Source organism: Diplotaxodon limnothrissa, linkage group LG7, assembly GCF_057381915.1.
Source record: "Diplotaxodon limnothrissa isolate DT_005_m linkage group LG7, D_limnothrissa_male_GT1.1, whole genome shotgun sequence".
Lineage (NCBI taxonomy): Eukaryota > Metazoa > Chordata > Actinopteri > Cichliformes > Cichlidae > Diplotaxodon > Diplotaxodon limnothrissa.
This window is the reverse complement of record NC_140602.1, coordinates 62,985,379-63,010,237: the sequence shown is the minus strand read 5'-3', so window position 1 is coordinate 63,010,237 and position 24,859 is coordinate 62,985,379. Positions and strand designations below refer to the sequence as shown.

The 24,859-nt window shown below is 38.2% G+C and overlaps 1 protein-coding gene across 2 annotated transcripts; it reads right to left on the bottom strand.

Moving 5' to 3' along the window:
- Window positions 1-365: 365 nt before the first annotated feature.
- Window positions 366-22,568, bottom strand: mapkap1 (MAPK associated protein 1). Of its 2 annotated transcripts, XM_085360115.1 has the most exons (13): window positions 22,427-22,568; window positions 21,645-21,715; window positions 17,923-18,401; window positions 10,917-11,006; window positions 9,244-9,392; window positions 8,399-8,571; window positions 8,106-8,282; window positions 6,155-6,264; window positions 4,910-5,017; window positions 3,879-4,019; window positions 2,995-3,132; window positions 2,491-2,588; window positions 366-715 (listed from the first exon to the last, which is right to left on the bottom strand). In XM_085360115.1, exons 3-13 carry the CDS (start codon window positions 18,203-18,205, stop codon window positions 593-595), a joined length of 1,590 nt encoding a protein of 529 aa, XP_085216241.1. In that variant the 5' UTR covers window positions 18,206-18,401; window positions 21,645-21,715; window positions 22,427-22,568; the 3' UTR covers window positions 366-592. The 2 variants fall into 2 exon arrangements, with proteins under 2 accessions (XP_085216241.1, XP_085216240.1); XM_085360114.1 differs by lacking the exons at window positions 21,645-21,715; window positions 22,427-22,568 and adding an exon at window positions 20,254-20,412.
- Window positions 22,569-24,859: the final 2,291 nt, after the last annotated feature.

Here is a 24,859-nt window from a genome sequence, read left to right as displayed (position 1 = left end):
TTTTTTTTTAAATATATGCCTGAATGAAATGCTTTAATGTTAGACTGATAAACCCAACAACACAGTCCAGAGACACCTTTTCATTTCCTAAATAAAAAATATCTCTGTACAATACATTAAAAATGTGAAACCTTTATTTTCACATCGTGTTAAATCTGTTAGACGAGGAGGGCAAAAGCTATAATACAGTCTGTAGCTTTGATTTTTTTTTGGTGCACATTGCCAACTTGTTGAAGCTCTACATATCCATCCTGGAGGACAGAGCTTAGATTCAGAGGCAATGAATGAACAAAAAGTTAAAAAAAAAAAAAAAAAAACCTGACAAAAACACAACAGCCAAAACAAGTCTTTTTTTCAATGTTAGAAAAAGAATGACTTGACACTGGTGAAGTTTCAGAAACTTCCACCTTGCTCTGCTGAAGCAGACATACATCCTACAGGACCATTTTCTAACCATTGCTCTCTTCCTCTCATTTTCATCTTTGTCGCATTTCTGCCAGTCTTCTTTATAGGGATTGTAGATTTAGGTTGATGCTCTCCATATACAAGGCTATATAGAGAGAATGAACTGACAGGTGGCAGAGGAGCCCGTCTATTGCCCAGTCTTCTTCTCCTTCTGGAAACTGAAGCTGGTCCGGCGGCTCAGTTTTCGTTGTTTCTGGGCAAAGTAATCAGCACGGGAGGTGCTAGCCCGGGACTCCAAGATGTAGTTTATCTGAAAAAAATTGGGAAAAACTGGCATTAATTATGAATTGACTTAAAAGATTTGTGTGATGCATTCATTTGCATTTCAAACACTGCACTACAGTACTGTGAAAAATTATTGAGCCACCCCTTTTTTCTTTACATCTTCTTTCCAAGGATCCAGACTTTCTGCTGTTTCTTTCTTTCTTTCTTTAATAACTGGTCTTCAGTATTAGCTGAAGGTGTTTCAAACTCAGGGGATTAAACAGTGTCACAAAACAACTTAGCAAAGAATCCATTTTAAAATTGTATCTTAACGCACTTTGTTTCTAGCGGCATAAAACAAAAGCGCATAATTTGCTCTCATTTCTTCAAATCCCAACAATCACACAGTTAGTCACAAAAAAGCATTTTTTGGCACGAACAAGATGGAAAGAATACAGGCAGTCATAGTAAACATTTACTTTCAAGGACAGATCTGCTGGACTGGTTCAGCTATTTCCCCCTTGCTTCAGCAGCTCTAGGCTGGAAGCAGAGGACTGACCCTTTGCCTATGCTAAAAGGCTGAAGGTTGCAGGAATCAGCGCCAGCACCAAAGAGAAAACTACCTGCTGCCCCATCAACCCAACCCAAGCTACCAAACGGCACTCTCGTTAACCCTTCATGCATTTCACTCCTCAAAACCTACAGGTTACAAGCACTTCTTCCAGCTCTTAGGAAGCCACGCACACATCAGTCCAGGAGTGTTGGAAATGCAGACAGCCACCTGAGGAGGTTGGGTGATCCATGTGGTCAGCCGTATAACACAACCAGCATTGACTGACTCGAGCTGTACACAGACGCTGATTTAACAGAACCTGGTTTGCCCTGGGGCTTTGGCGGAAGCAGAGTGGGTTGAAGCGTACGTGGTGACGTTTACAAATATCCCATGGTGATGTGGACATAAAACACGGGCAAAATTAACAGAAATAGCTCCTAGTTGACTGACCCAGGTTTAATAGGTTGGTAGAGCAATGTTTGGAGGTGTACTAACAAGAGCTATGAATATGTAGTGTCCATAGCACAAAAGATACAGGAGAGACAAGGGACAGACTTTATCAACTGAGTCCTGACACTCGCACTGAAAAGGAACAGTTTTTGATGGGAAATAATTGTGGTATGCTAAAACTTTGGACCAAATTATGACCCAATTCTAGTGGCTGGGTATCTGAAGAGATGTGCACTGCTTGTGTGCATCCTGCTCAGAATGTTAAATAGCACCAACTAGCTTTTCCTATTAATGGATGTTCCATTCGAGCGCACTGGCAAGGACCTCATTGAGCCATTTCACCGACTGCACGAGGATATAAGTTTTGGTTTTGTCCTGTTGGATCATGAAACATGATATTTCGAAGCACTGCCTGTGTGCAGCATCTCTGCAAAGAGTGTCACACATCAGCAACTACAGACATGCGAGTCTCTTTGTACTCATGGTGTACATTCACATTTGATGGTGACACATTGGAACAGAGCTACTTTCCATCGTTCTGATCTAAAAATAAAAACGACGCAGTTGTTTTAACGAGTTGAAGGGTACTGCAATCTAATCAAAGCTGACCAACAAAAGGAAAATCATCAAGGGAAATGCGTACATTAAACTGTACTTGCGTAAACACTCGTTCTTTTAACATAACAGAGATTGTTCTGATCTGCTTAGTCTCTTTTGCCACTCCTGCTTTGCCATATTTAGCAGGTATTAAATCAAAACTGTTAAATCTTTGTCCTCACAGAAATGTGTTCCAGCACAGACATTCAGCTCAAACTCACCTTCAGCACTATTTCATTGACAGTAGCAGCATCAGACTCAAAGTAGAGAGGCTTGTAGTCATGATTGCTGAGATAAGTGAGTTTAAATATTGCATGACCTGTAAAGGAAAAACATGTTTCATTAGACCAAAATGATACAACAAACTTGTCCAACAACCATTCTGGGCTGACTGCAGGATAGGAGCAGGAGATGAAACTATTTGAATGTCACCAAGAATGTCAGTATGGTTTGGCCTTCTAGTGCACCTTTCATTAATTTCATTAACACCAAAACAGCTGAAATGCATCAATAACCCCGTAAGCTACTTAAATTGACCGGATCAATATGCCAGAAGTTTAACTGACTTCTGGGATAAGGAACTCAGTGTTCCTTTAATTTTTGAGTAGTGTAGATGTAGATAAATGGATAAAAGCAAAATAAACCTTAAAGGTAACGAAAGTTTAAGTACATGAATAGTGTGTTGACATGTGCAGGGTGACCTAATGTTTCTGTGCTCCACTCACTAGGGCTTCTTTCCTCCACAAGGTCACAAGCACAAAGGTGGTCCGAGTCAATGGAAATGGGTTTCTGCCGAATCCAGAACTTAGTACTGGCTTTCTGATTGGTGACAGGATCAATCTCCAGTTTTTCTCCTGAAATCCCTGATGAGATACCCATATGTAAAACATGATGGTCAATGTATTTCATACATGATACACATTCACTGTTGGCGCTGCAGAATGCTGCGGTAGCCACGCATTGAATTAGAATTAGAATTAGAATTCAACTTTATTGTCATTGCACATGCACAGGTACAGGGCAACGAAATGCAGTTTGCATCCATCCAGAAGTGCTTTAGTGATATAGATATATTACAATATATATTAGCAATAGTATAGATATGTAAGTATACTACAGAAATGGGTCTATTATGGTATGTTATAATGTACACGGTATGAAGTATGTTGTGAATATTCTATAACTAAGTATGTAAAGGCTGTAGTGAGTACAAGCTATGTACAGGCTATGAACAGGATATAAATATGATTTGCATAATTGCAATAAATTCTTGCAATCCATTTGTTTGTTTTTTATTTGTTACCTCTAGTTGTTTCGACTGTTCTTTAAAAACTGTTTTAATATTAAGGTTTAAACAATGAATTAAAAAAAACAAACTTTTTTTTTTAAATTCATTGTTTAAAAAAAAAATACAGCTGCTATTCAAAAATCACTAAAAATGAGATGCATCATTCTTTGTGGAGAAATAGGGATCCATTGTATTTCAAGTATAAATAATCATAAAAAATCCATTAAAAAAAAAATCTTTGTAAGCTGCACACAATGAATTTAATTAAAAAAATACTGACTACAACTTGTAAGCGGATAACGTGCATCAAGCAGTTTGTACCTAGCTGGACATCTGTGGTGAAACGCAGTTTGTGGATCATGCTGATCTTGAAGGACTTGTAGTGATGACTGCTCAACATGTCTTGGACTGTGGTGATGTCAATAGGAGGGTCTTCCTCTGAACTCTCCTCACCTCTGGAGCCTGAAGACAGAAAGAAAACAAGAGCACTCAGAGAGTGCAACTACCCCTGAAGGGCAAGGGCTATACTTAAAGTTTGATGTTGCTCTTCCAGAAGGAAGGAAATATGTAATCAGTTTGTTTGTTTGTTTGCAGTCTAGCGTCCACATTTTTCAAAATATCATTTTTTTTATTCTGTGGGACGGTAGATACCAATAATAGCTCCAGCTGATTTCATTTTGATAATAACTGGGTCAAGGTCACACCAACTCCAGGTATTTTAATTTAGGTGAAAATTGGGTCAACATCAAGATCACACCAAATCAGAAAATCAGTTTACATTTTGTATTTTTTCATGAATTGACTTTAAAATTCACAGTATAGTATGACTTGGGGGATAATGAGTACCTAGGTTGGCTAAGCATCTGACCTCGACCTTCCTGTTAGTGCCCAAGGTCAAAGTTGGCCGTGTAATTATTTTTAAAGAAACCACATAGAGTACTATATCATATGAAAGGACAAAGCAAGCTGTACAACACACCTGACATATTCTGGCATCAAGAATATGCGTCAGGACTTCTTTAAGTTTCCTGAAGAGGTCTTCTCATCCGAGAAGCTTCTTCAGTTCTAAGAGCAATTGGTGGAGAGTCCCAGATTTTAAGCCCTATTTGGAAATGTCCCCAAAAGGGTTATGGACCCTCTTGGGGTCCTCTGCCTAATCACACAAGCCAAGGTGTGTAGAAGCCAGCTGAAGAAGCTTCTCAGACAAGAGGTGAAATGTCGTCAAGAAACTTAAAGAAGTCCAGACACTTATCTTTCCAAACATAATAACTTTTTTATGTACCTTACTTAGTCCATGCAAGAGGTTTGCTGTCTAGAGGTCTCATGACAACAGTCATTGTAAGATCACTTACTGTTTTCTCTGACCAGGCAAAATTCCAGGGTACTCTGGCTCTCCAGTGAGGAGTCCAGGTCTACTGCTACATTTGGCTCGGTCTGCTTCTCGAGACGATACAAGGGCCCTGTTTGAGAATGAGAGTATTTACATCAACACAGCACTGACAACTTTTATTGATATTGCAAAACTCTTATGAGAAAGTTATTTTTCAACAACTTGGGTCTTGTTTTTAGTTGTTACTTTCAAACTAGTGCCAGACTAATTGTTTGACTGTGCTGCAGTTGTTCAAGTAGAATGAAATGTTAACTAATAGGAAAGCTACTGGTAACAACTGGAACTGTAGATATGTAAATATATATTTTTAAAAAAAAGAAGCATATCCAAAATAATCTGGGATTCTCCTTTGCCCGTGACTTTCGGACTAATCAGATACTGTAACTCCTCCTGAAGTCTGCGTGTCTCATGTGTCAAATTGTCAAATGCATATTCATTCATGTGTCAAAAGTGAAACGTTTTAGGCTCTACAACCACTGGTTGCTGTCACTAATTAGAGACCAGTGTCATTAGGGTCACTGCAGCTCTACTCCACCAAACTTCCCTCTTAAGAGCCAAGATATTCTATGTATTATTAAATTTCTAGCCATTCCCTTTGTCTCCTCTGAATTCCTGTAATGTGAACCTTCTTTGGTTTGACTTCTTTAGATCAAACACAGTTAATAAAATTACTGTCTCTCAGAAACAAAACTCTTGCTGATGAAAAGAGATAGTTATTTCCATCACTGACATGCTATCCTCACATACACACACTTGGTAACATTCTGCAACTTAATGAAAAGTGTGTTCATAGTAGAAAGCAGAGATGTCCCAGGAGAAGGAGGGAGGACTCCCAGCATCTGGGAAGTGCCTGGAAAATGGCTGACACTCAGCTCTCATAACTGCCACTGCTTGCTAAGGGCCTGTATCTGTACAAGGCACTCGGAGTGGAAAGTCAAGTTACAATCTAGGCAGTCTGTAGGTTAATCACTCCTTATCTAGCAATGTGAGGTATATAGTAAAACATGCCAAAAACTATTTTCAGACACAAAATACAAAGATGTAGAATTATGCCCAATGTATCCAAAAGAGATTATATTTATGGATTATATTTATGGATAATTCAAGGAAAACAGCACACTTTTATGATTAACAGATCATAAAAAGACAGCACACCGTCTTCCTTGCATTAAAGAGAGAAGGGAATAAATGGTGCAAACATCATTACCCGAGCCTTTCTGTGAACCTTTCCTCTTCTTGAGAGCTTTCTGGAGAATTTCCTTCATAGTCACCTTCAAATTGTCCACCGGAATTAGAGAAAAACCATGAGCAGCATTTCTAAAATAGAAAAATAGAAAATAATTAAGAATGCATTAAGCAACATTTAATGGTTCTGATTGTTTCATAGCAATAAGATGCGAGTATCAGAGTACTGCTTTTTGTGCTAGCACAAACTGCTAAGCTGAAGACACGAAGACAAGATTGTAATCTGAATAAATAATCTACTGTGTTCTGCTTTCAATTTGCAAACAGCAGGAAGTTTCAATATGTTGTTTGTTTTGAATAGCCACCTCATGTATTTTTAATCTCAACTACCTTATTTGGAACATTTTACTTTAAATAGTTTTTGGAGAAATTATTATCATAGACCTTACTTTTAGCAATTAAACAGTATTACTGTTGTATACAAATGCCTTCCTGTTGCCAAATATTCAAATATTTATTTAAATGCAGCACAAAATAATCAGCCTGTAAAAATTTACTTGTCCACACCCTAACATCGTTTAATATTGGAAATATTTATATAGCGCCAAATCAGGCAGGGCGTCCATCTCCTAAATACAAACTTGAAGCTGATTCCACAGAAAAGGGGCCTGGAAGTTAATACTCTACGTCCCATTCGTCTTTTAAATACTCTAGGAACAACAAGTTTGCAGTCTGAGAGCAAAGGGCTTAATTGGTGTGATTAGAATATTAGGTTAAGATGGGGTCTGTTTACTCAGGACCTTGTATGAGGTGAAGGATTTTAAATTTGATTCTGGATTTAACAGGGAGCCAATGAAGGGAAGCCCACACAGGAAAAAATATGTTCTCTCTTTTTAGTCCCCGCCAGTATTCCTACTGCAGCATTTTGGATTAGCTGATTTTTACATCAGTTTATAGGACATCCTGATAATAAGAAATTACAGTAGTCCAGCTTAGAATTCAAAGAAGTCAACATCACTCTGAGACATGATTAATATAAGCATTGAATGACATGCTCATATTTAAAAAAAAAAGAAAAAAAAAAAGGGGTCTAAGATTCCTTGCAGTATTACTCGAGGCCGAGGTAATGCCATCCAGAGTCGGCATCTGGTTAGATACCATATTTCAAAGACTTTTAGGGCCAAGTACAATAACCTCAGTCTTATATAAATTTGTGAACAGAAAATTAGTGGTTATCCTCATAGTTTAATGATACTTATTGTTGTTTCTGTTGTTAACAACCGGAGGAAATCAGGATGAAGCTTTCAGCTATCCTCTCCAGTGCAAGACCATCTCCATCCAACATCACAATTGAAGAAAAGGTCATTAAATCTCTAAATAAAAAACAAAACATCACCATGCCAACAGCTAAAAAGGGGATGCTAACCGTTGTTCTAAACTCAAGTTGCGTTAGGTGACCTTGATAGGTCACATGACAGGACAAGGCAAGGTCTCACAGTGGTTTTACCCAAAATCCTGATGCTAATGACCCATGCCTTTTTTCACAACTTATGTGATTATGCACATGATTAATAGTGGGTCAATAATCACCTCCTATGGGACAACCCAACTACTGTTTAAATATATTGGCTGTCAACTTTTAAAACTGAAGAAGCCTCTTGTTTGAGAGGTGAATCGTCTTCACAAAAACCAAACCAAAACAAACAAACAAACAAACAAACAAACAAAAAAAAAACCTAAGTTGCCTTCCTGTTTAGCTCTTAAGGCTACCATTACCTGGATGACTGTGAACCTACAGAGCCAAACTGGTTGTTTATGTCATTTTGTGCTGTCCCAACAATGTAGTTTTATTCATAGATGGCAATCATTATCTTAGTCCTAGCAAGACTTATGTAAGTATCTATAATTAGACAACTCTATCAGCTTTCCACCATTTGTTGTTATAAGTGATATATCACTCATTTCATACTTACATTCTAACAAACAGTGACTGCCTGGAAGCGATGCCAGGGGAGGAGTATTTCTCCACCAAGGCCAGAGTGCTGAAACCAAACTTGTGTATTGGCTCATTGGAGTCTAGCGGAGGGAAGTCAGTGTCTACCTCGCCATCATCTTCAGCAATGTGAAGGCAATAAGCATTCACATTTTCACTGTTGGATATGCGGTGGAAGGATTTGGATATAGAGAGACAGAAAAAGTGTGTTACAAAGAAAAAGACATCCTGTGAAATGTAGCAGTTTTATTTTTTTAGCCATTTTGTGCTCACTTGAGTTTGGGTTCTCGTCCCTCGCTTGTGTATTGCCAACAGATAAGTCCAATGAGGTCATGGACACGGGCATTGGCGATGGTCACCACTGTCATTGGATGTACTTTCTCCTGAGTCATTTGCATTGATAGGTAGACGTCTATCTTTTTTGTAGCTGTGGTGCCGATGTGGCCCTAAAAGTGAAGAGAGGATTGTGCAGTAAAAACAAAACAAAACATTACATCGAACAAACAGACAAAACGTAGACAAATATTAACTTATTGTTTTTCAAATAAACACTAACAGGCAAGTTATAGTTTCCACATCCACAAGGCTGCTAGAGTCAGCATGGGTCAAAGTGATGTACATTTTGTCATCAGATTAGATCATTAGCACAAGCACGTTCGTATGTCTGTCAATTTTGTGGCTGCGCAGATTCACCTGCTGCGAATGCTTGATAGCACCATATGCCTTTGAGGCAGACTTCAAAACACAAAGCTGATCCTATAAGTCCTACCAGACAAATGAAATTATTTATTTCTACTGTGGCATTCTACCATCAAATGCCAAAGGAGAAATAAATACACAATTAGATTGAAACTGTGCTGTGATTATTTGGGTAATAACTTCAATAAAATTTATAACTGCTTATTTAGTTAGAAACAAAATTTTCAACCTGAATTGAGTGAAAATTGAGTACTGTCCTGACTATCATGATATATGGAAAAACCTATACAAAGAAAAAGCTTATCAATTCTTGAAGAAAATCAAATTGAAGACAAAGGTTTTCCCCACTCTACAAAACTGGATTCAAATCCTATTATTTAATGTCCAAATAAACCTAAATAAAATGTTGAATAATTCACCTTGCCATCAAATTTAGAGTATTCATTGAAGGGATTATTGAGCTGCTGGGGACACTGCTCAAGCCTCAGTGACAAAGTGGATTTTGTTCCAGTTGTCTGCGGCCTGTCTTTAAAGTTGCGCTTTTCAAACAGAGACCCCAGATCTTCCACTGGACAGAACACACAGAAACAGGAAGAAGAAAAAAAAAAAAAAGAGTTAACGTATACTGATGGAGTTTTGTCAACTAAAGAGCTTTTGTGTCTGAATCTAAACACATTATCTTAGAGGTTTTGCTGAGAATTTAAGGAGATTTTATCAAACAGCTCGTGTTGATACAGTGTGAAAAAACATCTGACCATTTCCCGATTTCCTATTTTTTGTATGTTTGTCACACTTAAATGTTTCAGCTCAGCAAACAAATATCAATCTTAGACAAAGATAACCAAACTAAACACAAAATGCAGTTTTTAAATGAAGGTTTTTATTATTAAGCGGGGAACAATTCCAAACATACATGGCCCTGTGTGAAAAAGTTATTGCACCCTAAACCTAATAAGTGGTTGGGCCACACAACAACAGCATTTGCAGCAACAACTGCAATCAAATGTTTGCAATAACTGACAATGATTTTTTTTCCAGCAATGTGGAGGAACTTTGGCTTACTCATTTTTGCAGAGTGGTTGTAATTAAGCCACACTGGAGGGTTTTCGAGCATGAACCGCCTTTTTATGGCCACCGAATCTCAGTTGGAATCAGGCCACTCCAAAGTCTCACAACAGCAAGGTGGACTTACTGTTGTGTTTTAGATCATAGTCCTGCTGCAGAACCTAATTGTGCTTCAGCCTGAGTTCAGGAACAATTAGCCAGACATTCTCCTTCAGGATGTTTTGGTAGAGAGCAGAATTCATGGTTCATTTACCACAGCAAGTTTTATGGGTCCTGAAGCAGCAAGACAGTCCAAGACCATCACATCACCATGATATTTTACTGTTGGTAAGATGTTCCTTTTCTGAAACTGTGTATGACTTTTTGATCCACCACCCTGTAATAGGACACACACCTTCCAAAAAGTTCAACTTTTGTCTAGTCAGTCCACAGAGCACTTAGCCAAAGGTCTTGGGGATTGTCACGATGTTTTCTGGCAAAACTGAAACGAGTCTTTATGTTCCTTTTGCTCAGCAGTGGTTTTCGTCTTAGAACTCTGCCATAAACACATTCATTTAGAAACTGTATTTTGTTTACTTGTGTTATCTGTGTTGTGTTATTTGTTTGATGATCTGAAACATTTAAGTGTGACATACAAAAAAAAAATGGAAATCAGGAAAGAGGTAAACACTTTTTCACACCACTGTATAGAAGTGCCATTCACTTCACTGGTTCAGTTACTGATTCAGGTTCAATAAAGACAGATTTTTGTCTTTGATTACTTAAAATGTTAAGATACTCTTCTATAAATGCTTCAGTATATATTACTAATGAAGTGGTCTGTGCCCTGTGGCAACAGAATATTTGATGTCATATTTTAGACAAAATCATTTGAACATGCAGATCCTCAGCAAACTACGTAATCAGAATGACATTAAGGGATATAAATGACAAGCAAAAACAACGTTTGTAAAACATGGTGTTACAAAGTTTGTAAAATGTGAAATTTAAAAAAGTAAAGGTATTTAGAAATGACTAGGAACAGTACCTGACTGGGAGGACGCCCTCTCTTTCCACTGAATGTTTTTGCATTTGATTTGGTTCTGTCGTTCTTTTCTTAGTCTTTCAAGTCTTTGGGCTACAAAGAAAGGACAGCTGGTCATTAACTTCATTGCATACAAAAACAGAGTCACTAAAACTTAGTTAAACAGACAAGAGATCATCATTTACGACACATCATGAAAATTATTGTAAATTCCTGTAAACAACTGATTCTATAGAATGTAGATCATTGAACAGTCATTATTTCCAACCACAGAGGATGTCATTGCTCTCCAAAAGTTTGATTCAGTTGACTTTACCATTTTATTACACATGTAACAAGCATAGCCGGTATAATGAAATTTGCAATATGTTGTTGTATGTTATTGTGCAGAAAGCAAAGTAAGATAAAACACAGAATAAGATAAAAGATTTAAAAAGGAGGGAAATTCAAATGCATTACAATATCATACAATAAAATACAGAATAAGATGTATATAAAATATAGGATTAGTAACTTATTGCTAGTCTGTTATTGCTGAAGTGGCGGCATATCACAGTTTCAGATTCAGTCATTGTGTATAATATAGTGTATGAATGTGTGTTTAATAGAGTCCATTTGATAAAATACTTACGAAATATGGTCAGAGACAGAGTTACACTCATGTCGGATGCAACACTTTTAGATGTCTTTGATGACAAGTTGCTGACAGTTACACTATTAACACTGCTCAGCTGCTTTTACTACCCACTGCAGGGCCCTTTGACCAACGGTCGCCTAGTTACCATACAACACTGTTATACAAGATGTTATAATGCTTTGTACAGTGCAGTAGGAGATGCTACCAAGGTATTTTTCAACCTCCTCAGAAAGTGTAGGGATTATTGACATTTTTGTATCAGACAGAAGGTGTATCTATAGAAAATGACATAGATTAAGGAATTTAAAGCTTGTTGCCTGTTCAGTTTCTGCAGTTGACGAAAACCGGGTTTTCTCTGCATTTGCTGGACAAGGTGAAATAATTTCATTACCAGCTTAGAAAGGAAAGAGGTAGTAATGGTACGGAGCTATAATCATTAAGTAGTGTTTAAGGGCAAAGTGAAGTGAATTTACTTCTACTTCTATAGCACGTTTTTACTCTGAGCTTTTTACCACAAGTCTCTCACACATTGATAGAACCTTTAACTCTTATTGATATAGCTTTAGATGTAAAGCAATAACTGGATTGCTGCCTTCTATATACATGTTCCCTCCTTGCAATGAAACATGCTGGTCGTTATTCTCTTCGTCCATAAGATTACTTGTTGCTTTCTGTTCCATTTGCACAAACTGAACTTGGCAAAAGAGCTTTTGTCCATTTAGCACCCTTGGCTTGGAACGAGCTGCAGAATGACTGGAAAATGACAAAATTATTTTCATTAAGTGTTTTTAATCCATAACATGCAACTGTTTCAATTAGATTGCTTGTCATTTTAATTAAATTTCATTTGCATTTTTGTGTATGTGTGTTTTGTTGTTGTTGTGTGTGTTTAATTGTGTCATTTTTGTAACTGCGTGATACTTGCTGCTGCCCATCTTGGCCAGGTCTCCCTTGAAAGGTTTCAAGGGTTTTTAATCAAAATGGGATCTTCCTAGTTAAACAGAGGTTAAATAAAAAAACAACAACCAAAAAACAAACAAACACCTTTATATCTACAAATGTTTAACTTTCTAACAGTCGCACTCTGATGACTGCATCGGGGACAACTTGGAGATTCAGGATCTTTCCCAAGACTGGACTAGCTGGAGAACTGATCCACCACCCTTCTAACCTTCATCGACTTGTAAGCATTTGAGGACAAGTTAAAGATGTTAATAAACACCTCAGCCAGCTTACTGCCACATGCTCTGATCACGGGTTCTGGTATACCGTCAGGGCCAGCAGCTTTGTGTTAATTCACTCTGTTTAGGGAGGACCTGACCTCAGAGGGCAGAGGTACATGGCCATCTGGTGGTGGCAGGGTTTTGATGGGAGTCTCTGTATTGAGTCTGTCAAAATTGGCATAGAAATGGTTTAATACATCAGGGAGTGAAGCATTATGGACAATACGGGAACTGTCTGTGCTCATGTGATCAGTTATTGCACATATTCTTTGCCACGGGCTCCGTAGGTGATTGTGTTATAGGAGGGCATTATCAATTTGTCATGTATAGTTTTTCTTTGCAGTGCTCTTTTGTACCTGCATCTGTGGGCTAGAGTGCCGCCAAATCTAAATGCAAGGTACGTCTATCAGCAAGAGACAAACGTCATCCTTTATCCAAACTTTATTCAAAGTTTTCTTATTTTGGTATACGTCTATTAAGTTCTATATTGTGACAGACTATGCAACTTTTTATACTGAAGAGGGATATACTTCTATTTCTGTGTGGGAACCCTGGGTAGCTTTGTGATGATACGGATTCTAATCAGTACGGGCAAAACAGCACTTAAGGGTAGACTCAGCCACTTTTGGCCAGACTGTAACCATCTTAGTTACAGTTTGTCCCTTTCTGTAAGTGGTCTGTTTCTGAGTAGTAAGAACAAGGAGTGGTAGTCTAACATGAGTGCAGGGCAAGCTCCTTTGTTGTTAGTACAGTAGAGATCAATTTATGTCCAAGGTAAGCCAAGGCAGCTCAACAGTCCACAATAATAGTGGTAATAAATGTTGGAAGGGTGATATATCAGTACCATGTTGAGAACCAATTAAGTGAGCTCTTTAGAATAAACATTTTTGAGAGAAATGGGTCAAAGGCTTTCAGAATGACTAGGTGCTTAATTTTATACCCCTGAATTAAAAAATTAAGAGATGTGACTCACTTCTTTTGTCCATATAGAGTACCACTAATTGAGCCTTTAAAGAAAAAGACCAGTTTTCATGAAGCTACACTGACTATCTGGCATGTAAATCTTTTTAATAATATGACCAACCCTTTAAATACAGTCGTGTACACAAAAAAGTATAGCAGTTCAAAAAGGGCTAGCATAAAATAAAACTTGCATGGTTGTTAATCCGTGTCTTACCAGCAGCCACTGGTTTGTCACAGCTATCTTGGTGAAGTCCTGATGAGAGCCACAAGAGGTCAGTATCCAGTGTCAAGGCTGAAAGTCTCAGAGGATTGCAGCTTTCGACCCACAACCCAAAACCATCCCCGTCACTCTACAAAACCCAATACAAAAGTCAAGGGAGCCAAAAGGAGACAATGTCTACCTTTGGACTCCCTCTTTCACCAAAACCAACTTTTCCTTCCAAATAAAATTTCTGAAAGTAGTTGCAAACTCACTTTAACCTCACTATAGACAATTTTTACAAAACAAACAATATAGTACACCAACACCCTCAATTGATGACTGATTAGATTAGATTATAACACCAAACTTTAGGATTATAGGGATAATAGAAGAACATGACACAACCAAGTCTGTATTCTGGTGGGTGGCAAGACTCGTGGGTTAGAGAGGTCTGTTAAGCCAGATAGTCTTTTTCCATGGCATATAGTCTCAGCTGAGGATATCCCTGATGACCCAATCAGCAACAAAATGAATACCACTGTCAAATGAAGTTAATTACATCGATTATTTTAACAATTTTGGATTCTGATGTCCCCGCATAGACAACACTGGAGACCAAGTACCCTTCGCAGCATTATTTCGAGTCATTCTACCCTCCAAAACTCCTGAGGTCCTCATCTCATATCCCATTAAGATTAACTAAGACATTCAGCAACAAGCCCAACCATTCACCCATGGGATGCAGAAGATCTACTGCCTGCATCCCATTACTGGACTCAGCAGAACAGCCCCAGCCCCGAAGTCCCTTTTTTCTGTTGGGTCAAAGTTGTTTTGGAAGCACAAGTAGAGATGCTTTCTATACGTTAGGAGGGCACCATCATCGTTTTGCATTAAGAGTGTAAAATACTGATGGGTGCTTGCCATTTAATTGCTTAACAGTAATTAAATGGCAAGCAAAAACAGAGCATGTGCTTTAAGATAATCAAATCTAAATGGTGAATTATTCTATTAAATTCTGGTCTTGTTTATAGTGCTGAATGTCTAGAACAGTAGAAATACAGCAATTTTGAAACTGAGAGTGAAAACTTTTTTATTGGGTTGTTTTTTTGTGTTACTCATCCATTTGAATAATTAACAAAATATAAAAAAGGACAAATGAACTTAAGCATGGTTCGGAAGAATTGTTGTCCCATCAGTTTCTCAGTGCTTGGTAGCACACTAAATTTCACACATGATATGAAATTTATCTATTCATTTATTTATTTATTTATTTTTTATTCAGCTTATACCACAACACTAGCTGTGGCTTTTCAAATTATATAATACATTGCTTTTATACTGGCTAGCAGGAGCACTAAAGAGCACATTTAGACAGGACCTGTATTAAATTAGCACAATTTTTACTGTGATTCTAACCACATAAGGACAACACAACAAACTTCTTACACAGGGCAAAATATCCGGACACACAATTTGTGAAACTACGGGTAGGCAATATAGCCTCAAAATTATATCACACTATTTCAATGAAATTTACTGCAATTGTGTTTCTGAGACTATTGAGTCAAAAAAACAAACAAACAAAAAAAAGAAAGAACTTCATCTGTGAGAGCAGTTTCGAGGCAGCAGTATTTATTACTGCAAACAAAGTTAAGGATAGCTTAGTCATTTTTTTCCAATGAGCTATTGTCATTGATGGCAGCCATGTAATTCGCAGTGTGAATATATTGCCACAAGATGCCAGGAGTAGCAGTATTATAGTGGAATATTCTTGCATTACAGCAATACGATGATACACCATTAGTCAAACATAAGCACAAAAACAGCCTATGTAATGTTTTCCCTGCTCAGCCCACTCTTGCACAGGAATAAATTACCACCCCAAGTGGAGGGCTTCAAATATCTCACAATCTTGTTCATGAATCATGGCAGAGCAGAGCTTCAGCCTTCATATAGACTGAAGAGCTTGGCCACTTGAGAGGGGCTTGCAGTGGAGCCGCTGCTCTTCCACATTGAAAGGTGACACTTGAGCTTGTTCAGGCATTCAGGTCTCTTGGAAGGCTCTGAGGAGGTGTCCAAAGCATGTCTGGCCCCAAGGGAGACGTATGACCCAGAGATTAGCTGGCTTGGCAGCGTCTTGGTATACTCCTTCCAGAAGAGTTAGAGGAGGTGGTCAGGTAAAGGGAGGCCTTGGTTGCAGGGGTAGCCTAGACCTAGCAGAAAATAGATCAGTCCAAATGGATGGACTGTTCTTTTTCCACTGTGGACTGATTGTACAGTTTATATTTTTAATGACTTTTAAAAAAAAACAAGTATTGTTGGAACAGTGCTCTTGGGTCTAAAAGCCTCATCTTTTCTCCTCAAAACACACATCCTTTTACTTTCAAATACACACCTTAAAGCATAACTCATAAGCTGGAGAGGAAATTGCAACTCACTCATTTAGAAGATCATCCTTTAGCCTGGAAGATTAGTTTTTTGCTCTATAAAAAGCCCTCTGTAAAGCTGGAAGATCTTACTATTCTATACTGAGTGAAGAAGAACCATCCTAGGTTTCTCTTCAGCACTGCAGCCAAAATTGTGCTTTTTAGACCCCATTCCTACAAGACTACTCAAAGAAGCATTATTTACCATTAATTAATGCTTTAAGCTTAAACATAATCAACCTATCTCTATGACTTGAGTACGTAAGACAGGCCTTTAAGCGGTCAGTAACCCAGAAACAGCTTCAGTGAAGGTTACAAATGTGGACAAACAGTGGACTCATCTCTGTGCTTGTCCTCCTAGGCCTCAGTGCAGCATTCCATACTGTTGACCATAATATAATATTACAGCAATTTGAGCGTGCTGTAGGTATTAAAGGTACTGCAGTGCAGTGGCTTAAATCATAGCTAACAGACTCCAATTTGTTAATGCAAATGGAGTCTTCTTTACACACTAAAGTTACCTAGGGAGTTCCACAGGGATACCCAACTTTATTTATCCATGAAGCCAGATAATATACATAAATTATTTAAACTGCAGGAATTTCTTACAGACATAAAGACCTGGATGACCTGATTTTCTGCTTCCAAATTCACATAAAAACTGAGGTTATTGTAGTCTGACCTAAAACTCTAAGTTATTATTGGGATGGTCTTTACCTTACAATATTAAGCGCCTTGAGACAACTGTTGTTGCGATCTGGTGCTACATAAATAAAATTGAGCTGAATTGCTTGCAAGCCAAATAGTTCAAGCTTTGTCTTGTCTGACCATAGCGATATTTTCCACATTTGACCTGGGCATGTGGGCAGCTACAAATTTCAGTTGAGCTTCTTTATTGGTCAACATCCTCTCAGTCCATGACAATGTAAAACTCGCTACAAGTCTTTAGGTAAGTCATTAAAAACGTATGCTGAATCACCATTCCATCCTGAAAAATGAAGTTTAAAGACATTATTAAAAGTGCCAAATTACTATTACATTCATGCCCATGATCCACTGGAGCCACAGTAGTAATGGTAATAACACCAACAAAGAACAACAATATGAAAACTGAAAATGTAAAAATTAATTCCACATTTGCTGAAGTAGTGGGTTTCCCTCACTTTTTGTCATCATGGTTTTGTCATCAAATGTTTGCAGAAATTTGGTTTTATATAGAGTAGGCACTTGATTTTGGAGCACACGGAAGCTGGGTGACACATAGTCAATGATTATTCATTTTGCTGTGTCATTTGTCATCTCCATAACCATATTTAATGCAATATGTCACATCATATAAATTACTTAAATGCACAATGAACCACAGTGTAATCCCAAGCTTTTCACATGCGCTGCACACAATTTAACTCAGTGAAACCACTGGCCCTGATTAGCCACACAAAACCCCTTCAAACAGCAGCAGAACAGGCTTTCTGGCTGCCTCCCACCATAATGACAGGAGGGAGGTCTGACAGAAAGCTGGCCCAACTAACAAGCTAAAGTCTGAAGATGAGTTTACCTGTGTTGGAGCGCCGACGAATGCCAAAGTCCCAGCTGGAGGTGATGTCCATAGACTGAGAGAGGTCACAGGGATGACTGTCTGTCACACTACTGCCCCCCTCATTCAGGAGGCCTGACCCAGTTGACCCAAAGCTGCTACCAGGCACCAGAGAAAGCTGGCACTTCTCAAGATCAACATCCTGATCTATTAGCACCATTTCACACATTCCAGTATCATCACTGGTCACATGAGATTGTCTGATGTGAGCCAGGATAATGGCCGGATTGTCCAAGAATGCCATTTCCTCTGTTTGGCTAAGTGTGTCTTTTCGCTTTGGAAATCTTCTCACCCTCTTGCCTGTATGCCAAAGGGTTCCTTTTCTTTTCTTATCAGTCTCTGTTTGAGAGTGTTACAGCTCTGACTGATGACAAGAGAGGTGTCACCTTTTCCATCTTTTGATGACTATTTTTTCAGGTCCAAGGTAGGCAAAGTAGTCCCTAAGGAGAGCAAAGAAATTGTTATTACATGTTGCAGTCTAGAAGTAGGATTTCAGCTCAATCTTTTAAAACTGATATATTTAAAAACTAAGCTCAATTCACACATCCCAAAGCCCACTTTAACTTCCAACTTTCACAGTTTAAATAAATAAATACAATAAACTAAAACAAGAAGCAAACCTCTGCCAAGGCAGCATTTGCTTTTAAGGGACTAATATTGTATTTTATACAATCTTTTGTTTTTGTTCTTTATGCAGTCCAGATCAAAAGTTTAACCACTTGAAAAATGGGCAAAAAAAAGTAGGGTTTTTTTTTTTTCATATTTTGCATGGTTGGATCTTAACAAGGTTCCAAGTAGAGCTTCAACATGCAACAAGAAGGGATGGGAGTGAGACAAAACATTTCTTTTGAGCATGCATTTTATTGAAAACAACACTTAAACTGAAACAGGCTGTTTTACACCCGATCAAAGGTTGAGGACACAGCTAGCTGTTTGATGTGGGACAGTAAACTTTAATGTTTAAATGGATCTATTTTAAAGATGTAGAGCTCTAATGTGCAGCTGCTGCCTTAAAAATCATCAATGGCAGCAAAATCCCACTCAGTGATAAAACTGTTAAGTAGAATTAAAATTATTATTGCTTGCGCCAAATCACCAGATTAAGTAAAGAGTTTTCTCGTCATTTTTAAAAACAGTGATGCATTTTACTGGTATATTTTTATGATAAAGATTTTTAATGCAATTTGATAACATATCTAAAGTATAGGTATCACTCAGAGGGATAATCTTCTATGGAAGAAGAGTCACAAGATTCCTGAAACGCCTATTTTGTGATTGGTCAGATGTCTGCCAGTGCCACACATTTCGTGTGAATGCACAGGGGAGACCCTTCGTTAACACAGTGACTTGATAACCAGCTTTGTGTGATCGGTTATCCTGATCATCAATTTTAGGATATGTGAATCCAGACAATGGAGAGATACCCTAAATATACTGAACACACATAGTTTACCCAACTCCTGCTTCACAGTATAGCCCTCAGCTTGGCTGAAGAGGCTTTAAAAGTCTCAACAGTTAAAACAAAGATTGTCATTTTGCCAATAATCTCTTTAAATGGGTTTGAACTTTGATACCAACAAACAAAAACTGAAGTTTGAATGTCCGTGATATTAACACTGAACATAAAGATGTTGATAATTTCAACATGTAAATAAGAGCTGTAAGCCAGGCCAAAACAACCCCACACTCAAACTAGGTTGAATGAGATACCAACGTTAACACGTCCAATAAAGGATCAGGACCAGAGCACCAAGATTTTTTGTAACTTTAGTAAACAAACGTCAAACTATTAATAACATATTGTTAGGTTTTGAATAGTTCAAATTGTATGCGGCGGGCCTAATCTTACATTAGAAGATCCAGTAATTGCAAAGAGCTTCTAGACGACGCTAACTGCAACTAATGAAAAGCTGTAGTGTATTGTCAGGTTTGTCCTTGCTGACAGCTTAAGGGTCTTCTTCTCTAAAGCGAAATGTGTTATGGCGTGTAATGCCAAGTGATACTGTTTGATACCTGCAACAAGCACCTCACGTAATGATTCATCGTAGCTGTTTTTAATGATAGGTGATGTAGCTATTGTCTTTTTTGCTAACCATCGTAGCCGGCTGACTTCAAAGTAATACTTTTTTAAATCGCAGTCCGCCTGCTTAGAGTGGCAAAAAGGTTTATTTTTAGTATCAGGATTGGAAAAATATTTCACCAGAAGCGGTTCAATCTAGTAGCTTGCAAGCTCATTTAAGCTAACGCGACCAGCATTTGGTTGCACCTCCCTTGTTTAAGACGACGTCTTACCTTTAGATGTATCCACCAAGGGAAAGAAACATCCACCATTCTCCATATTATACAAGCATAATCATAATAGAGTCAGAAACTCTGTTCATCACGACTAATGTTCCACATTAAAGTCATAATACAAACCAACTCAACCTGGTATGCTCTGCCTAACAACCAACCCACAACCAACCCGGCTATACTTCCGGTTCCGTTACTTCGTGATAAAAGAAAAAAAAAGACTGATTTCGTTTTCACAGAAAGCCTCAGTCATCGACATATTTTGCAACATTTTTATCCTTATTACGCTTTTATTAAAATATAACTGTTTATGAAAATATCATGTGACTTAATTTGATTAAGTCTAACATTATTATTATTATTATTATTATTATTTAGTTATAATTATAATTGTAAAAAATATACCCGACAGTCAGGGAGGGCATTTTATGTGCTTCGACCTAAAATGAGGTCCATATATATTTGGAAACTGTGTTTTTTTTACCTGTTTACTGAAACATATTCCAATTATTGTTATATAATTGACATGGACATAATATGTAGAATCTCACCTTTCGTCTGAGGGTATCCACTTTTAAACTGGAATGAAGAGTTCAGAAGATTCAGGTCCTTAAAATGTGCCACCCTTTTTTTAAAGACACCAAAAGTAATTGGACAATTGGCTCAAAGGCTGGGGGAGCCTATGGTGAAAGAGTTCATTTCGTTTTGTTCTGCACTGAAATCGATTGGACAGTGTTAACTGCACAGTATTGCAGGCAGAGGCGGAGCCAGACATTTGAAACACCCGGGGCTTAGCCCTAAAGGGTAGTATGCATGTGGTATTTTTTTTTTTTTTTTTTTTTTGGGGGGGGGGGGGGGTTAGAAATGACTGAAAGATTAATAGGCTCTGTTTTGAGTTTTGTTCAAAAAAGAATGACTTCATATAGGGAAAAATATATATCACATATGCAGGACATCTTAAACTAGTTTTTTAATTAAGCAGCAAGGCAGAACAAAGTCGGGGCTGTATCAAGACACAGGGACTAAACCCCAATTCAACCAGACCCAGAACTGATCCGGAATTAAAACAGGACTACAACAGTTCAAAATCAGGACTACTGAGGACTTAACCAAGACAGAACCAGAATCAGAACTAGATGATAGTAGCACTAAAAATCATCATAGACCTGCACTACACTTATTTTTTAATTCCACCAAAGTACAATATTTGGATTGAGAAAAGTTTATATAATTATTTATCCTTGTTGTGCGAACAAGCCTGCATAACTTAATAAATATAGAATTTGAAAAATAGCAAACCTAAAAAGAAACACTAGGTACGAGATACATGAGGACCTATGATACGGTGATACTTTTGGCAAATGACCATTTGACTAACATGTGTGTCTCACCTGCTCTTGTTCATCTCTGTTCTGTCCTCATTCTCCATCTCCCTCTCTGTTCCTCTCTCTCCCTCTTTGTGCTGACAATCATCAAATATACAGTTGAAACCACATATTTATGTACTGTTCAGATCAAAACACAAACACTTTTTAATTGTAACATCAAATCGGACTAAATGTTTATTTTTTTAGATTGATAAATATAAAAAACATATTTGTTAACTTTAAGAGTAAAGAGAGAAACTATCTGTATTTCTTAATTGCAAATGGCACCAAATTGTATTCAAACTGAGCCACACTTATGGAGCTCCACAGTTCTTTTCCTGGTGTTTTGGTTGACATCTCTTGATTTTCCCATTTCAAAAAAACAGGCTCTGTGTTTTGCCTTATATGCATCCACAGCTGTGCCACCAGTTTACTCACATGGACTCTACTAACCTATCAGAAGCTTCTTCAGCTCAGAATGGAATCGTCTGGAGTTTCTTACTAATTAACAATAAACTTAATGTATATGTACTCCTAAATTTGATCAAAGTGATAAAAAATAGACAGCTCTGTCTCTCTTTATTCTGACATTTAACTAATTCAAAAGATATTTCAATATTTATCTAAAACAAAAGTTTACTCTAAATTGATGTTGTACAGTAAAAATGTTTTATGTTTTCTCCCTAAAGTGTATGTAAATATCTGGTTACAAATGTGAATATCCTGCTGTGTACTGAAATCCCTCTTGTTTTGCATAGAAATATACTGAACAACATACAAAGCATAATATACAAAATAACATTTACCTGAGTTTTTTCTTTGAAAGAAGCCTCTAATGTCCATTCTTATATTTCAGTACATAACTGAAACCGATTTAGTCGGGGAGGGTAAGAACTGAAAATATGAAATAAACACACGTAAGCTAAGACTCTAAAAAAATAGCATTTGTTCGGCTTTTCATTTCGCCATTTGTTGATTCACTTGAAGAGCGAGTAACGTAATATTGGTCAAGTGATCAGTTTGATATCAATCTTTCGTGATGCACCGTCATATTTACATTATTTGTACGGTATGAATGATTTTCTTTGGTAACTGGTCAAACTTAAGCTCTCCTTAGTATGGCTGGCTCCGTTTCTCCAACAGCGGACACAGGCAGCAGCTGCCCCGCCCCCTCGCTCAGTCACTTAGTGCCTGAGCTCGGATCATACCAATATCAGGGGGGATTCACGCACAGTCGTAAATTCCCACAGTGTGCACTATGTGCTTCGAATATTGTGTGTACTTTTTGTTTTATACAGTTGTCAGCCAGACATCTAACTATGAAAAAATTACACTCCAAAAGACCCCGGGCTTCTGACAAAACAACCCGGGCTTAAGCCCAGTAAGCCACCCCCACGCTCCGCCCCTGATTGCAGGCAGCATTTAGTGGAGATGGACAAGCCGCAAGGAAATGCTCCAACGAGCCACGATATAAACATGCCATTATTTGCATCTGTCGCTTTTCCATTGTGTTAATCAGACCCTTCCCAGCTACATCAGCTCAGCAGTGTTGTTGCTGGAATAGTTTAATAAGCATTTGGCTGCATCCTCCTTTGTGTAAGGATGATTGAAGGTATGTTTAAATTCTTCCAAAAAGTCATTAAAGAGATGTGAGTACATTTATCGATTTCGTCAAGCCTGCTAAAGAAAATAAAGTGCTTAATTTATTAATACATGCATAATTTTAAGAGAATGCCGTATAAGCTGTATAATATGTGTATTTGTCACGTTACATGAGAGTGTCTGTTGGTGTGCTCCCAGGGTCCGCCCTCTGGGGCGGAGGTTTTGGTGTTGCATCAGATAGCATCACCTCAAGGGTTGTCAGGTCCTGCGCAGATCAACTGTGTGGGGTGATGGAGCACATCTTCGAACTGAGCCTGAGGCTGGGGAGAGTTCAACAGCTCTGGAAAAACCTCTTGTGTTGTACCAGTGCTAAAGACTCCACGTCCCAAGAACTTCAAAGGCTACAGGCCAGTAGCTCTGACATCCTACCTGATGAAGACCCTGGATCAGTTGGTCCTGGCTCAGCTTCAGCCCCTGGTGAGCTCATCACTGAACCAACTTCAGTTTGCCTGCCAACTTGGCATTGGAGTGGATGATGCTGTCACTCTCCTCCTACATCATTCCCTCTCTCACCTGGAGACTGCTGGGAGCACTGTGAGAATCATGTTCTTTTATTTCTCCAGTGCCTTTAACACTATTATTCCCACAGTCCTTAAGGACAAACTGGAGAATTCAGAAGTGGACCATCATCTCACAACATGGATACTGGACTACCTCAAGAAAGGACAGAGCAGGCTGTACCTGCTGCAGGGGCTCAGGTCTTTTGGATTGATGGGCCCACTCCTGAAGACCTTCTATGGCTCTATGCTCCGGACAACATCCTGGGTTCCTTGGGACACAAAAACCTGTTCTAAACTGCAGCAATTACCCCACTTTGTTTTCCATAACTGGGTGTACTAATTGAAGCTTCTCCTGTGTCTAAAAAATAATAATAGTTATCTGAATACCTAAACAGTTATCAAAATACAATAGCTATAATAACATGCTCAATCATCCAGGTAAGTAAGTTGGACTACAGACGAAAGTTTGAGCCTGTTTCAGCAATGCTAAGCCCCCAGCATCCAACATCAACATGGAGGGGAGGAAGGCACTCACATCACTTATAATGACAATAACATTATCTGGCAGACAAGGGTAGGTGCACGGTTGTGCACCAGAAAGATTATCATGAGAAAATGTTGTCACTGCTCAGTGACAAAAATACTTATGAGCCCCTGAAACGAGACCCAGGAAGTGGTTACAGGAAGAAGGTGATAGATTGTCTCAAGCAGTTAGAACAAGAAACTGCTATTGACTGGATCTCATACCACATCTCATACCAGGGGAATCTACACTAAGTCTGTATATGGTTTACTGGGTGTAGGGTGTACCAATTGTCTGTATGATCAACTCGGTCACCTATAACATTCCAAGGTTTCTGATTTGAAAACACTATGCCCAGATGAAAAGAATCAACCTTTTGGGATTTGTTGCATGGTGGACACAAAAATGTACATTAGCAGTTAAACAACAGAATAAGGCTTTCAAAAGATTTTAAAAAATGTTCCCAAAATCTAATAAACTACAAAAAGAAACAAAGAGACTTTCAAAGAGACTCAGGGCATATAGTTTTTGCTGATATTTTTACATTTTTGAAG

Coding starts and splice junctions, on each gene's coding strand:
- mapkap1 (XM_085360115.1), bottom strand. CDS start 18,205: ATGGCATTCTTGGACAATCCGGCCATTATCCTGGCTCACATCAGACAA. Junction 8,283..8,398: donor GGACGAGAACCCAAACTCAA/GTGAGCACAAAA, acceptor CATATCCAACAG/TGAAAATGTGAATGCTTATT. Junction 4,020..4,909: donor TTGCCTGGTCAGAGAAAACA/GTAAGTGATCTT, acceptor TTCTGTCTTCAG/GCTCCAGAGGTGAGGAGAGT.